Below are 14284 nucleotides of genomic sequence, written 5' to 3'. Positions count from 1 at the left end.
ATATCCTCACAATAGCAAATACATTCTTATTTGACCCCAAAAACTACTTTCTTACGATAACTATTACAAAATTAATTTAAAAAAATACACGATTTATTCAATTATTTTTCTTTAAGCTTTTTGTTATAGTGTATTGGGTTATAGTTTTAAGGCAAAATATAAAAAAGTTCATGTCAAACTCGGATGACTGAATAAAAAAATTTGATGACTGACCATACAGCTCCTGTAGCCTGTGCTAGTAATACCGATAACGTAACTCAAAAAATATTGCTATGCAATGTAATAAGGATATTATTACAATTAAATAAGTATTATCCAACGCATATTGTTGTTACAGTATAATGTTTAATAATGAAAAAATATATCCTAGGCGTAGGCCTACTCTACGTCATTTACGCTACATAATCATGACATACGTATTAAGCAATTAGTTACGAGGTGTGGTATATTGGCCTTATTGCTATTATAAACTGGCTACAAACATATTTAGAACATTAAAAATATATATTTTGTCATACCCGTGGTATATATCTTAAACCACGGCTTTCATCCAATCAGAATTCAGGGCTCGAACTACCCAGTTTATAAAATGTGAATAATAAGCATTGAACTACTTTGCTTGAGGCTGTGTGGGGGGGGGGATTAGCTGGGAAAGCAGGTCCTAAAATAGATAGGTAATAGGTAACATTGGTAACATAGGTAACATTTATCGTTATCAGATGAAAATATATATCAATTGACACATATTGGGAAAACCGAAACATGATGTAGCCTACTTGCTTACTGAGATTTTGAATAGATTTGCAATGCACAAATTTGTGCTTTTTTTTAATCAAGTCAAGGACAGACACATTTATACATTTTGGCTTCTGACGTGTTTCGCGCCATGCCAATCACACGCTACTAGAGTAGTGTTTAACCAATCAGGGACGCAGTAGCTAGATTTTTAAATAGTTGTTATTGTGGGCACAGTGCGTGGTGGTGACTTGGTTAGTCGGTTTCTGGTTATGCGTTTGTTTTCTAGCTAGCGTAACGAGGAACACTGCAAAACCTATAACGCAAATTCGTGCATATACTGTCTAGTTGTTGGAGATTTGAAATGGCGAAAGGTAAGTAGCGAAACAGGGAGTTTTGAGGAAGTTAACTTAGTTAGTTATCCAACGTTACTGTATCTAGCCAAAGACGTTAACGTTACTTAGTACAGTCGTAGCACGTTGCGTCTCTAATTTGACAAAAGTAAACTAGAGAGAGACGTTAAATGTTTTTTTATTTTGATAAAATTGACAAGCTACATTTGAGATATATATTCATAAATGTACATTTTCAAAGATGCCCAGATTTCAAGGCTTCAGTCAAGTAACGATTAATTTGTAGTTTTTACTAAATTGCCTCAAATTACATAACTAGTAACAGTGCATTGTACAGTACAAATAATATTTGATGTATGATGAAATGCGATCTGTCCTCATTTTATTAATATTTTTCTGTATGGTGGCTTTTGTATTTATGTGCTCTGCTCTCGTGCCCGACTTGTTTATTTGTCCCCAATTTTTGGGGACTAACTAGCTAGCTAAAATAAACCTTGGATATGGTATGCTATATCAAGGTCAACCTAGCTAACCTCCTGACATGTTTGCCTTCAAAGGGAAGAAAAAAATGCTGACCACCTACAAGGGACCCGAGGGAACCCTTCAGCCCAAACAAGTCGAAAAGGAGACAAAGGAAAATAAACCAGAATTGAATGGGGTAACTTGTTATTGTGTTGGAAATATAGCACTAATACAGGCTGGTATTGGTCATCAATACTTTTCAGGTGTTAGCTAGCTAAGTTACACCAGTGCATGTTGCATACATTCACCCATTATGGAAACATTAATGTGTTGCAGGATGCAGGTAATGGTCAGAGCACTTTACCAAGTCTTCGGAGTCCCAGCAAACATAAATCTCCTCTCTGCAACAACTCAAGTTCTCTCAGCCAAGAGGAAAATGTGCCTGAGAAATTGACTCTACAAACTGAGAAATCAAAGCAAGGGAAAGGTAACCCACCATTTGTTTTTCCCATCCACCACCAATAATGACAATGGACTTTTACCATCTCGTTTTCTAAACCATACAATATTGATTATCGTCTGAAATAAGACCTTAAAAACCCACCAGATGTCAAATAAAATTGTCTTGCTCGCGTATACGTATTTAGCAGATGTTATTGCGGGTATAGCAAAATGCTTGTTTTGTGTTCCTAGCTTGAACAGTGCAGTAATATCTTAATACACACATGTAAAAGTATGGAATTAAGAAATATAAATATTAGAACGAGCAGTGTGTGTATGCACTACATGACCAAAAGTATGTGGACACCTGTTCATCAAACATCTCATTCAAAAATCATGGGCCTTAAATTTGGTATTGCCCCCCCCCTTTCTGCTACACTATATACAAAAGTATGTGGACACCACTTCAAATTAGTGGATTTGGGCATTTCAGCCAAACCTGTTGCTGACAGGTGTTTAAAATTGAGTCATGCAATCTCCATAGACAAATATTGGCAGTAGAATGCCTTACTGAAGAGCTCAGTGACTTTCAATGTGGCACCATCATAGGATGCCACCTTTCCAACAAGTCAGTCCGGTCAACTGTAAGTGCTGTTATTGTGAAGTGGAAACGTCTAGGAGCAACAACTGCTCAGACTCATAGTGGTAGGCCACACAAGCTCACAGAGTGGGACCACCTAGTGCTGAAGCACGTAAAATAATCATCTGTCCTCGGTTGCAACACTCACTGAGTTCCAAACTAACTCTGGACGCAACATCTGCACAATAACTGCTTGTCGGGGGCTTCATGAAATGGGTTTGTGTGGCCGAGCAGCCGTACACAGCCTAAGATCACCATGATCAATGCCAAGTGTCGGTTGGAGTGGTGTAAAGCTCGACGCCATTGAACTCTGGAATAGTGGAAACGCTTTCTCTGGAGTGATGAATCACGCTTCACCATCTCGCAGTCCAACGGACGAATCTGGGTTTGGCGGATGCCAGGAGAACGCTACCTTCCCCAATGCATTGTGCCAACTAAAGTTTGGTGGAGGAGGAATAATGGTCTGGGGCTGTTTTTCAAGGTTCAGGCTAGGCTTGCTAATGCCCCCGTGCAAAAAGTGAGGTCCATACAGAAATGGTTTGTCGAAATTGGTGTGGAAGAACTTGACTGGCCTGCACAGAGCCCAGACCTCAACCCCATCGAACAACTTTGTGATGAATTGGAATGCCGACTGCAAGCCAGGCCTAACCACTCAACATCTGTGCCTGACCTCACTAATGCTCTTGTGGTTGAATGGAAGCAAGTCCCCACTAAAATGTTCCAACATTTAGTGGAAAGCCTTCCCAGAAGAGTTGAGGCTGTTATAGCAGAAACGGGGGGACCAACTCCATATTAACACTTACTTTGGCCGCCTTTCCTTCCAGTTCTCTGCTGCCAATGACTGGAACGAATTGCAAAAATCACTTAAGCTGGAAACATATCTCCCTCTAGCTTTAAGCATCAGCTGTCAGAGCAGCTTACCGGTCACTGTACCTGTACACCGCCAATCTGTAAATAGCACACCCAACTACCTCATCACCACATTATTTATTTTCTTGCTCTTTTGCACCCCAGTGTCTCACTCCAGTGTTAATGCTAAATTGTTATTATTTTGCATCTGGCCTATTTATTGCCGTACCTCCCTACTTTTAATACATTTGCACACACTGTACATAGATTTTTTTTCTATTGTGTTATTGACTGTAGGTTTAACTTTTGTTGTGTTGCTTTGCTTTATCTTGGCCAGATCGCAGTTGTAAATGAGAACTTGTTCTCAACTGGCCTACCTGGTTAAATAAAAAAATTGAATGCCCATGATTTTGGAATGAGATGTTCGAGCAGGTGTCCACATACTTTTGGTCGTGTGATGGAATGAATAGACTATAGGGCTAGAATATGTAGTATATGTACAGCGGTAGTTATAGGATGGGCCTTGACTAGAATACAGTATATAAATATGAAGTGGGTAAAACAGTGTGTACCGTAAGCATTATTTAATGTGACCAGTGTTCCATGACTATGTACATAGGGCAACAGCCTTTACTGTGCATGGTAGTGTAACCGGGTGGTAGTCGTCTAGTGACAGAAGTTCAGGGCAGGGGCCAACTAGTGGTGACTTTAACAGTCTAATGGCCTTGAGAGAGAAGCTGTTTTTCAGTGTCTCGGTTCCAGCTTTGCTGCATGTGTACTGATCTAGCCTTCTGGATTGTAGCGGGGTGAACAGGCTATGGCTTGGGTGGCTGAGGTCCTTGATCTTCTTGGCCTTCCTGTGACAGCGGGTGCTGTAGTTGTCGTCCTGGAGGGCAGGCAGTGTGCCCCTAGTGGTGCGTTGGGCAGACCGCACCACCCGGTGGTTGCAGACGGTGCAGCTGCCGTACCAAGCGGTGATGCAGCCGGACAGGATGCTCTCAATTATGCATCTGTAAAAGTTTGTGGGTCTTATGGGCTGCTGTTGCACCTTCACCACCCTGTCTGGGTGGACCATTTCAGATTGTCAGTGATGTGTACGCTGAGGAACTTGAAGCTTTTCACCTTCTCCACTGCAGCCACGTCGATGGCCACGTGCTGTCTCCTGAAGTCCACAATCAGCTGTTTTGTTGAGGGAGAGGTTATTTTCATGGCACCACTCTGCCAGGGACTTCACCGTCGTTGTTGGTAATAAGGCCTACCACTGTGTCGTCTGCAAACTTGATGATTGAGTTGGAGACGTCGTGCGTGGCCACGCAGTCATGGGTGTACAGGAGGGGGTGGAGTATGCACCCTTGTGGGGCCCCTGTGATGAGGATCAGTGTAGTGGTGCTGTTGCCTACCTTCACCACCTGAGCGGCAGCCCATCAGGAAGTCCAGGACCCAGTTCATACCCAGGGCCTCGAGCCATGCAACGATTTCGCTCCATATGTTTTGTTTACCTCTAAATTCTTTGATAGTCAGGAGATCGAAGTTAAGTGACCTTCAGAATAATTTCCTGTGTGTGCATAGCAGCAGTGTCCACTGACCTATGTCTTATGACACAACTAATTGTTTATTTAGGCAGTATATTTTGCTTATGAAACCAGGTCTGATGTACATTGCTTCATTCCCAACTATTCTATTCAGTGAGACAGAATCAAGTTAAGTCTCAAGCTGGCGTGTCTCGGCAAGAGGAGAATAAAGTGAGGACCTGCTTGGCTCTTCGACCCAGAGAAACAACTACCTTGAAGATCAAGGAGGATCCTAAATCGCACCCCAACCCAGGGCTTGCGCCAGATGTCCCCATGCCCAAATCTAAGGGGGGAGCTAGTCAAAAAGTCAAAAAGTAAGTAGTGCTGACACGTCAATAAAATATTTGTTTAAATGGAGGACAGTATTTGTTGGTCAGGCCAGCACTTCATGACCAGATCATCTGACCATTGGCGCATACGCTTGTTTCAGAATGGATTAATGTATTCTCTTTTCATCCAGAGCACAAGGCAGTGCTGCCCAAAACAGGAAGGTCACAGATTATTATCCGATTAGACAGAGTTCCAGAAAAAGCAAAGCTGAATTGAAGGTCAGTATATAATGCCAAAGTGAGTTGTGCTTCAGGATCACCCATACTACCCCCACAAAAAAGTATTGCTCAGAATTGAATAATGTGTAGTAGATGGATGCCTCTTGAACGCTAAACTTCCTACAATGATTTTAATCAGAACAGGACATCCATTCATCTAGTGTGTGGTGGTTTTTAGTTTTAAAAAAAAAAAAATGAAAAAATGTAATTCTCAGGTCAGGATTTAAGCAAATGCTCTCAATTCTAGTAGTAGCAGCTTGAACTAGTTAATGTTGAAGAACATGGTTATGAATAAGTAGCCTAGGCTACATCTAATAGCTGTATTACATACATGAACTCAGACCTGGCTGATCAGGGATTGTCTTCTGTGGAATTCATAATTGTTGGACAGGTTTAAATGTTTTTTCTTATCGTAAACCCTCCAATTCGAACTTGGGAGAGGATAATTTAGAACGCCTGAAGCTTAGAGTACTTGTGTTCACGCAAGTGTTAAACTTCAAGAACATTGATCCTTCCTTTACAATCAAAGCATAGTATGCCTGTAAATGTAACCTTTATTTAACTAGGCAAGTCAGTTATGAACAAATTCCTATTTACAATCACTGGCTAAACCTGGACGACGCGGAGCCATTGTGCGCCGCCCTATGGGAGTCCCAATCACGGCCGGATGTGATACAGCCTGGATTCGAACCAGGGACTGTAGTGATGCCTTGGCTTACACTGAGATGCAGTGTCTTGAACCGCTGTGCCACTCGCGAGCAACACAATGCGCTGCTTTTTAAAATGGACAAATCTTTCTTTAGGGTCTAATTTGAGCAATTTCAAACTACAGAGTCAATTAAAAACATATCTGTATTGTTTGACAGCCTCAATATTTATTGAGTCACTATAATTACTCATTAAAAACCACACTCTGCCAACAGAACGAAGAACACCGACATCTTGATGACCTGATAAAACAAGGAGTTGAAGAAGGACTGCAGGTTGGTTTTGAAATGAAAGTCATATTTTACTGACCCTGATCATCTGAACCTGGAATTTGATTTTTACCTACTTAAACCCCAATAGGTAAAACATATAGAGGGGAAGGGAAGAGGAGTGTTTGCCGTCAGATGTTTCAAGAAGGGTCAATTTGTAATTGAGTATCATGGTGACTTGTTGCATCTGACTGATGCCAAGAAGAGAGAGGCTCTGTATGCCCAAGACCCTGGGACTGGCTGCTACATGTACTATTTTCACTATCTCAGCAAAACCTACTGGTAAGTCATCTACACAAACTTAATTTTCAGTTTATATTAAGTAACCCTGACATACACGGAGTACACCAAACATTAGAAACACCTTCCTAATATTGAGTTGCACTCCCACACACACACAAATGGTGTGCCTGGCACCTACTACCCTACCCCATTCAAAGGCACTTAAATCTTGTCTTGCCCATTCACCCTCCGAATGGCATGTAGATGACAATCCATGTCTCAAGGCTTAAAAATCCTTCTTCAACCGGTCTCCTCCCTTTCTACACAGAGGGTTTAAAAAATATATATATATATAATGATTTTTGAAGTAGATTTAACAAGTGACATCAATAAGGGATCATGGCTTTCACCTGGTGTCATGGAAAGAGCAGGTGTTAATGTTTTTGTATACTCAGTGTACGTATTGCCACAATATTGTCAGCTAGCTCATGGATGTTTTCAAATCTTTCATTTCCTTTACAGTGTTGATGCTACAAAAGAATCAACTCGCCTGGGAAGGCTGCTAAACCACAGTAAAAATGGCAACTGCCAGACCAAGCTCCATGACATGGATGGAATACCTCATCTCATACTGGTGGCTTCCAGGGACATTGTGGCAGAGGAAGAGCTGGTTTATGACTACGGAGACCGTAGCAAGGAATCAATATGTGCTCACCCATGGCTCAAATACTGATGTGCCACCAGAGTATTCTCTCAAGAGAATGACTAGGTGCATTAATTTCTTCAAAAAGAGAACCTGTTCTCTTTTTGTTTTTTAAAAATCCATTCCATTGGCCCTAAGGTGCAAACTGCTTTCCGGTGAGAAAAATTAAGTGCGCCTGATGTTTTTCTGTCTTCTGCTTTTTCAAGCTTTACTTTTGGGCAAAACAGTGGCAGTATGAACAAGGTGGAGGACAACCTTTTAAGATTGCACATGGGTTAAATTTGTTTTTAAAACTATGAATTTATTGCTGGATTTGGATGGAGTTTTTATACATATTTAGGCCAGTGTGTCCATGACGTGTGAAATATATTTTTTAACATACTAGCTATTGTTTTTACGTTGCTTTTATATAAGTGATTCATTTATCAAGCTAGGTATGGTTCTAGTTGACGCAACAATTTTCATATGAGCGTCAATGCTGTCCTGGCTTCGGGGAGAACAGCTTATACTTGATTTGAAAATGTAGCTTTTGTTGCAATGGGTGAAACATCCTAATGAATTTTGAATACAATGTAAGTTGCTCTTTTTGAGCATAAATGAACTGTGTACATAGACAAATATTTTCATAAATCTGGCTAGCATGGAAGCTCAGTTTGCAAAGCATAGAAAGGCAAGCTTATAAATATTCAGACGTGCAACAGTCCAGCATCCTTGTATGAGTATTTCACAACGTGCAACAGATTAAATATATTTGGTGTGATTTTCTAACAGTAATATTTTTAAATGGTTTTATTTACAGGTGCTCTATTGTTTGAGAGGTCAAATGGTAGAGTTCAAAAGCCCTTTGCGCTAGTATAAAAGTTATGTTCAATCACTCAGTAAAAAGCAAAGAAAATGTCCAGAACTTGCATTAAAAAAAATTCGGGGTGAACACTTTTTATATAGGCTCTTATACCTTGTGGTGCCCCCCTCCCCACCTGCCCTCAGAAAAGACTAAATTTGTCATGTCATAAACTCTACATGGTGTCAAGCGTTCCACAGGTGTGCTGGCACATTGACTCCAATGCTTCCCACAGTTGTCAAGTTGGCTGGATGTCCTTTCGGTGGTGGACCATTCTTGATATACATGAGAAATTGTTGAGTGGGAAAAAACCTAGCAGCGTTGCAATTCTTTGACACAAACTGGTGTGCTTGGCACCTAATACCGTACACCGTTCAACGGTAATGGTCTTGCCCAGTCACTCTCTGAATGGTACCCATACACAATCCATGTCTCAAGGCTTAAAATCCTTTAACCTGTCTCCTCCCCTTAATCTACACTGATTAAGTGGATTTAACAAGTGACACCTATAAGGGATCATAGCTTTCACCTGGTCAGTCTCGTGGTAAGAGCAGGTGTTAATGTTTTGTATACTCAGTGTACATTTAAAAAATAAACTATTTGCTAAAACATTCCAATGGCAGTAGGGTGCTCATGTAGTCTTGGAGGTCCTGTCTCTACTGTTGTAACCCCCCGGCTTGAATGTTGGTCTTTGCAAGGTTCCATCTGTTCATCCAGAGTTTGAGCCAAATAGTGATGAATGTTCAACCAAAAAGGAATCCTGTTACAGCTCATTTTTGTACAAAGTTCAAGGAAACATGAGTTTGGCGTGCATCTACCATGTTATCTACCTATAGTGCAGAAATAGGAATTTTCCCTTAACTATTAATGACATGACACAAATCTATAAAAACAATGCCGAGATACTTTTAAAAGACGTAATTGTTCTAGAGTTTAAAATTGCCATTAATTCATAAAAAAATGTAAAATTATTCTAATACAAAGAAAGCATAGGGGGGAAAAGTGTGCATAAAAATGTTTGGTTTATCGTTAGTATTAATGCTTTAGGTCCTTCTCACACTGGTTGTCCTCATTTCCGCCTGAATGAAAACCTACAAATAAAGACATTAGTTCAGAATGCATTTGAGAAAGCTTGCTCTGCAATCTTTTTTTGCCAACACAATTTAGGTTCCTAGAAGCTACTGGTCTTTACAAAGGAGGTGAAGGGGGAGTGCAGACCATAACAATGCTGACCACAACAGCCAAGCTGGCCTCGAAGTGGTCAGCAACAGTTACATCTGCTTTCTCTCTTCATTCAATCACACAGCATCAGCACAAACAGCCAGCCGGTCACAAGCAGGTCATTATAAGGCAGAGATGGACTGTGAGAACAAACTACCCCTGGTTGTCCATCCTGTGATACCATGATGAATGTCTCTGAAATACTTAATGTTTTTTCAGAGTGTAAATCAACCTCTTCAAACTACATGCTTTTCACACACTTCACTATGGATGTTAAATTGTTATGCAACGTTCATTTGTGAAAAAAGCTCATTGCTTACAGCTTTCTGATGGTATTTTCCTCTTTTGGTTCCTCTTTAGTCTCATCTGTTGTGTCAGGAACCGAAGGGGATGGAAATTCCAGGTCAGCCTTTACCATGGCATGCTTGCCCTGTGAGTGCATCCCACTGCAAGAACAGAGCACTTCATTAAAAGGGGAACAGCAGCAAATTTAGGGAATTTGTCTAACTACCTAAACTTCTCTGAATTAGTGTTGGACTATCTCAAAGTGCCTCTCCCCTGAGGAAAACAGCAAATCTACTGACAGTAATTACATTCTGTCAGCGAACATGCACTGAACAAAAATATAAATGAAACATGTAAAGTGCTGAAATAAAAGATCCCAGAAATGTTCTGCACGCACTAAAAGCTTATTTCTCTCAATTTGTTTAAATCCCTATTAGTGAGCATTTCTCCTTTGCCAAGATAATCCATCCACCTACCAAGTGTGGCATATCAAGAAGCTGATTAGACAGCATGATCATTACACAGGTGAACCTTGTGCTGGGAACAAAAGGCCACTAAAATGTGCAGTTTTGTTACACAACACAGTGCCACAAGTGTCTCAAGTTGAGGGAGCATGCAAATGGCATGCTGATTGCAGGAATGTCCACCAGAGCTGTTGCCAGAGAATTGAATGTTAATTTCACTACCATAAGCCGCCTCCAATGTTGTTTTAGAGAATTTGTCAGTGCGTCCAACCAGCCTCGCAACCGCAGCCCAAATGTAACCATGCCAGCCCAGGACCTCCACATCTGGCTTCTTCACCTGCAGGATTGTCTGAGACCAGCCACCTGGACAGCTGACAACTGGGTTTGTACAACCGAAGAATTTCTGCACAAACTGTCAAATTGTTTCAAGGATGCTCATCTGCGTGCTCATTGTCCTCACCAGCGTCTTGACCTGACTGCAGTTCACCGTCGTAACCGACTTCAGTGGATAAATGCTCACCTTCGATGGCCACTGGCATGCTGGAGAAGTGTAATCTTTACGGATTAATCCCGGTTTCAACTGTACCGGGCAGGTGGCAGACAGCATGTATGGCGTCATGTGGGCGAGTGGTTTGCTGATGTCTACGTTGTGAACAGACTGCCCCATGGTGGCAATGGGGTTATGGTATTGGCAGGCATAAGCTACGGACAATGAACACAATTGCATTTTATTGATGGCAATTTGAATGCACAGAGATACCGTGACGAGATCCTGAGGCCCATTGTCGTGCCATTCATCCGCCGCCATCACCTCATGTTTCAGCATGATGATGCATCGCCCCATGTCACACAGATCTGTACACAATTTCTAGAAGCTGAAAATGTCCCGGTTCTTCCATGACCTGCATACTCACCAGACATGTCACAGATTGAGCATGTTTGTGATTCTTTGTATCGACGTGTACGACAGCGTATTCCAGTTCCCGCCAAAATCCAGCAACTTCCCACAGCCATTGAAGAGGAGTGGGGCCTAAATAATTTAATTGACTGATTTCCTTATATGAACTGTAACTAAGTAAAATCTTGAAATTGTTGCATATTGCATTTTTTTGTTCAGTGTAAATTCAGGAAGCCTAATTGATTAAGATACCACAAACATTCAGAGGTTTAGGCACTTCTTAGACAGAGTTCCCCTTTAAATATGTGTAAATGTTGGTTGGGGGGACTGGTCAGGTCTGGCTCTGTATTCTACCTCTTGTAGAGCTGCAACTCTTCCTGGGCCACCAATAGCTGTGCCTTGAGCTGGTTCCTCTCCTGAAGCACCTCCTTCAGCTCCTGCATTGTGAAGCGTGGTCTGTTGGGATCTTTCATGTCTACCACCAGTTTGTTTGGTCCTAGTGTTTGCTGAGAGAAGGTATTGATTAAAGGGATAAACTCATAACAAAAAGGAGTCCACACAACTGTGTGTTGCAAAGTAGAGTGTATAGCAACCCAGTGAAACGTAAAACAACCTTTACATACCCTGACAGAACCTAGTCCAGTTAGACATGACCACGTTATGGGAAATTAAATGTATCGATTCTGTCCACAACTGTTAAAAATTCCTGGTCTGAAAACATCAAACTCACCTCTTTCTGACCGACAGAACTTTCTCTCACGATTCTATCCAGTTCACTTTTCAAGTTGTCTCGTTCCATTTTCAACTCCTCCAGCGATAGGTTGTGCTTATTCACTAACGTTTCAAACATCTCCAAAACACGAACAATTTTGTATTGCAAATCTGAGACTTCCTCGCCTGTATTAATTATTTTCAACAAATCTCTGCCAATGACGTATGAAATGTCATAAACATCTTCCACTGTCAGCCCAAATGCGTCCTTCTCGAACGCAGAAGCGGGTGAGGACTTGGACTCGTTCAACTCTTCCATTTCTCGTGTTCCAAAAACGCACCGAATTGGGTTGAAAGAAACACGAATATCTTTTCTCAACCGGTGGGACCGATTTCTCAAATCCACCGTTATGACATTTAACATATAATAAACGTATGAGCTGTAATAAATGTAGTTCCATGCGAGCTACAGTAGCCACTTCAAGTTAGTAACTGAATGGACCATCCTCTTTGAAAATGTTCAATGGTTGACCAGAGTATAGTGACATACAAATAAGCCAATAGTGATAGCCTGTTCCGCCGCTTGTAACAAGAGAGCAACGTTTCCATGGCGACCGTGAAGCCATGCGCATAATCGGCTAAACAGCACGTGATGTTTCCCCGTTATTTTCAACTTTGTACTTGGAACTTCAATGTCTGAAGTTAGATTGACATTCCGTCAACCAGGGGGCCTTGTGGGCATCAGAAAGCTTGAAGGGATCCCTGAAAAAGCAGCGATAAAATCATCAGAATTAACAAGGCAAACAAATATGCTAGAACTGACAGGCATTAAAACATTGTGCAATTTTATGTTTGAGTGTCCAACAATTGAGCAAACACTGAGAACAGGTTGAAAACAATATCTATTGGAAAAAATAGCCTTTGATCATAGTCACATCACATTAAAAACACTGCAATTCTATATGTTTGAGTGTCGAAAATTGAGCAAACATTGAAAACTGGGTTGAAAACCATATCTATTGAAAAAATAGCTTCTGATCATATTCACATCACAGGTAGTCAACAATATGCCAGCTTGTAATACAGTCTACTTACTGCTAGTATAAAGCACCATATCTGTACAACAAAATATTTATTGAAAAGGCACAGGATATCTCAGATAGCACATTCTTCTCTCCAGAATGAATCTCTCATTGTCCCATCAGGACAACTTTGTCCTGACAATCCCACTTGGCATAATGCTTTTTATGACTTTCTTCATAGGTTCATCTTACTCACTTTAGGCCTCAAAACACCAAGCTCTCCTGTCAAATACGCCCTGAATATGAGTCATCTGACTATCCCAGCCTGAGCACATATTTTTGGTACTGTATTCAACCAGTACTCCAATAATTCACCCTCTGGCGCTCCCCTACACCCTCTGGTGGTAACTGGCTGTTGGACATTCCCATGACAATTGTTGGTGCAAGGACTCCCATGACAATTGATGGTGCACGGACCACAAGCCCATTCCTGTACTGTTTGTACTTGGAGACCACCAGCACGGGACATTATAGGTCCCAGCTAATGGATGCTTCAGTGCCTCCTGAGCCTGCTTCGTGTGCAAATAATCTCCTCTCTTCCACATATCTGGCACCTCCTCTGGTCGCCTCATGTCTCCGGAGAAGATGCTGAACCTGGAGAGGTGCAATGAGAGAAATTAAAAACTCAGGTTACACCCTGCCAATAAATGTCCTAGCCATGCCAATACTACTACTGAGATCAATAGCAATACTTTGGTTACACTTAAGATTGTTCATGAAGTGATAACAATGAGTTCTCCAGGGAGGACATCATGCATGTGGATTTGTGGCTTGTGGCACATGTGGCCTTCTAAAATGAATGGAAGATGGAGGTAGTAATAGTGAGTTGCTTGATTAGTATATTGGCAAAGGAGGTGAAAATATTAATGATCATGGCATTTATTATGATGAGCTGATTAAAGATCTGAATTAAGATCTACACATTATCAGCCAATAAGAATACTCCCACCACACATCATGCAAACATGATCACAAGGAAGTATTGCATTTGAGATTACATGAGGTACTGTGCTTTGGTACAGTGGAGGTGCTTGGCTCAAGAACAATGACATCAAAAATGTTGAGAAAATACAATTAAAGTTCATACAAAGGACATAATATTCTGATTGGCTGTAACGTTGGCTCGTCTGCAATCAACCCTGCTGCTACCATCGGCATTACTGCAGTGAATATCCTGTCCAAAGAAGCACAGACGGTGACATAAGTGAAATTACTATTCAGAGTTGTGGTGTAATGTGACTTCTTTACAACACTCAGGTTGGCGAGGTAGGCGAGCCAGAC

The 14284-nt window shown here is 41.3% G+C and overlaps 2 protein-coding genes across 3 annotated transcripts; one reads left to right on the top strand and one right to left on the bottom strand.

Annotated features, from left to right (window-relative positions):
- Positions 1–954: 954 nt before the first annotated feature.
- Positions 955–9454, top strand: kmt5ab (lysine methyltransferase 5Ab). 2 transcript variants are annotated; one of them, XM_038967217.1, is made up of 8 exons: positions 957–1109; positions 1646–1746; positions 1887–2037; positions 5167–5365; positions 5512–5599; positions 6523–6582; positions 6668–6858; positions 7321–9454. In XM_038967217.1, the coding sequence occupies exons 1-8, from the start codon at positions 1100–1102 to the stop codon at positions 7529–7531; spliced, it is 1011 nt and encodes a 336-aa protein (XP_038823145.1). In that variant the 5' UTR covers positions 957–1099; the 3' UTR covers positions 7532–9454. The 2 variants fall into 2 exon arrangements, with proteins under 2 accessions (XP_038823221.1, XP_038823145.1); XM_038967293.1 differs by lacking the exon at positions 6668–6858 and having other exon boundaries at positions 955–1109; positions 8301–9454.
- LOC120023322 (RILP-like protein 2) lies at positions 9002–12422 on the bottom strand. The gene is made up of 4 exons (XM_038967368.1): positions 11941–12422; positions 11565–11716; positions 9884–10009; positions 9002–9433 (listed from the first exon to the last, which is right to left on the bottom strand). Exons 1-4 carry the CDS (start codon positions 12343–12345, stop codon positions 9412–9414), a joined length of 705 nt encoding a protein of 234 aa, XP_038823296.1. The 5' UTR covers positions 12346–12422; the 3' UTR covers positions 9002–9411.
- Positions 12423–14284: the final 1862 nt, after the last annotated feature.

This window comes from Salvelinus namaycush, chromosome 1 (assembly GCF_016432855.1).
Source record: "Salvelinus namaycush isolate Seneca chromosome 1, SaNama_1.0, whole genome shotgun sequence".
NCBI classification, from domain to species: domain Eukaryota; kingdom Metazoa; phylum Chordata; class Actinopteri; order Salmoniformes; family Salmonidae; genus Salvelinus; species Salvelinus namaycush.
Note: the sequence above shows the minus strand (reverse complement) of the source record. Positions and strands in the feature narration are given on the sequence as shown.

Excerpts from the sequence above, each read along its gene's own strand:
- kmt5ab (XM_038967217.1), top strand. Across the intron at positions 5,600-6,522 it reads AAAGCAAAGCTGAATTGAAG|AACGAAGAACACCGACATCT; the intron begins GTCAGTATATAA and ends CTCTGCCAACAG. Across the intron at positions 6,583-6,667 it reads GAGTTGAAGAAGGACTGCAG|GTAAAACATATAGAGGGGAA; the intron begins GTTGGTTTTGAA and ends AAACCCCAATAG.
- LOC120023322 (XM_038967368.1), bottom strand. The coding sequence starts at position 12,345 with ATGTTAAATGTCATAACGGTGGATTTGAGAAATCGGTCCCACCGGTTG. Across the intron at positions 11,717-11,940 it reads GTTCTGTCGGTCAGAAAGAG|CAAACACTAGGACCAAACAA; the intron begins GTGAGTTTGATG and ends ACCTTCTCTCAG. Across the intron at positions 10,010-11,564 it reads GAGTTGCAGCTCTACAAGAG|TGGGATGCACTCACAGGGCA; the intron begins GTAGAATACAGA and ends CTGTTCTTGCAG.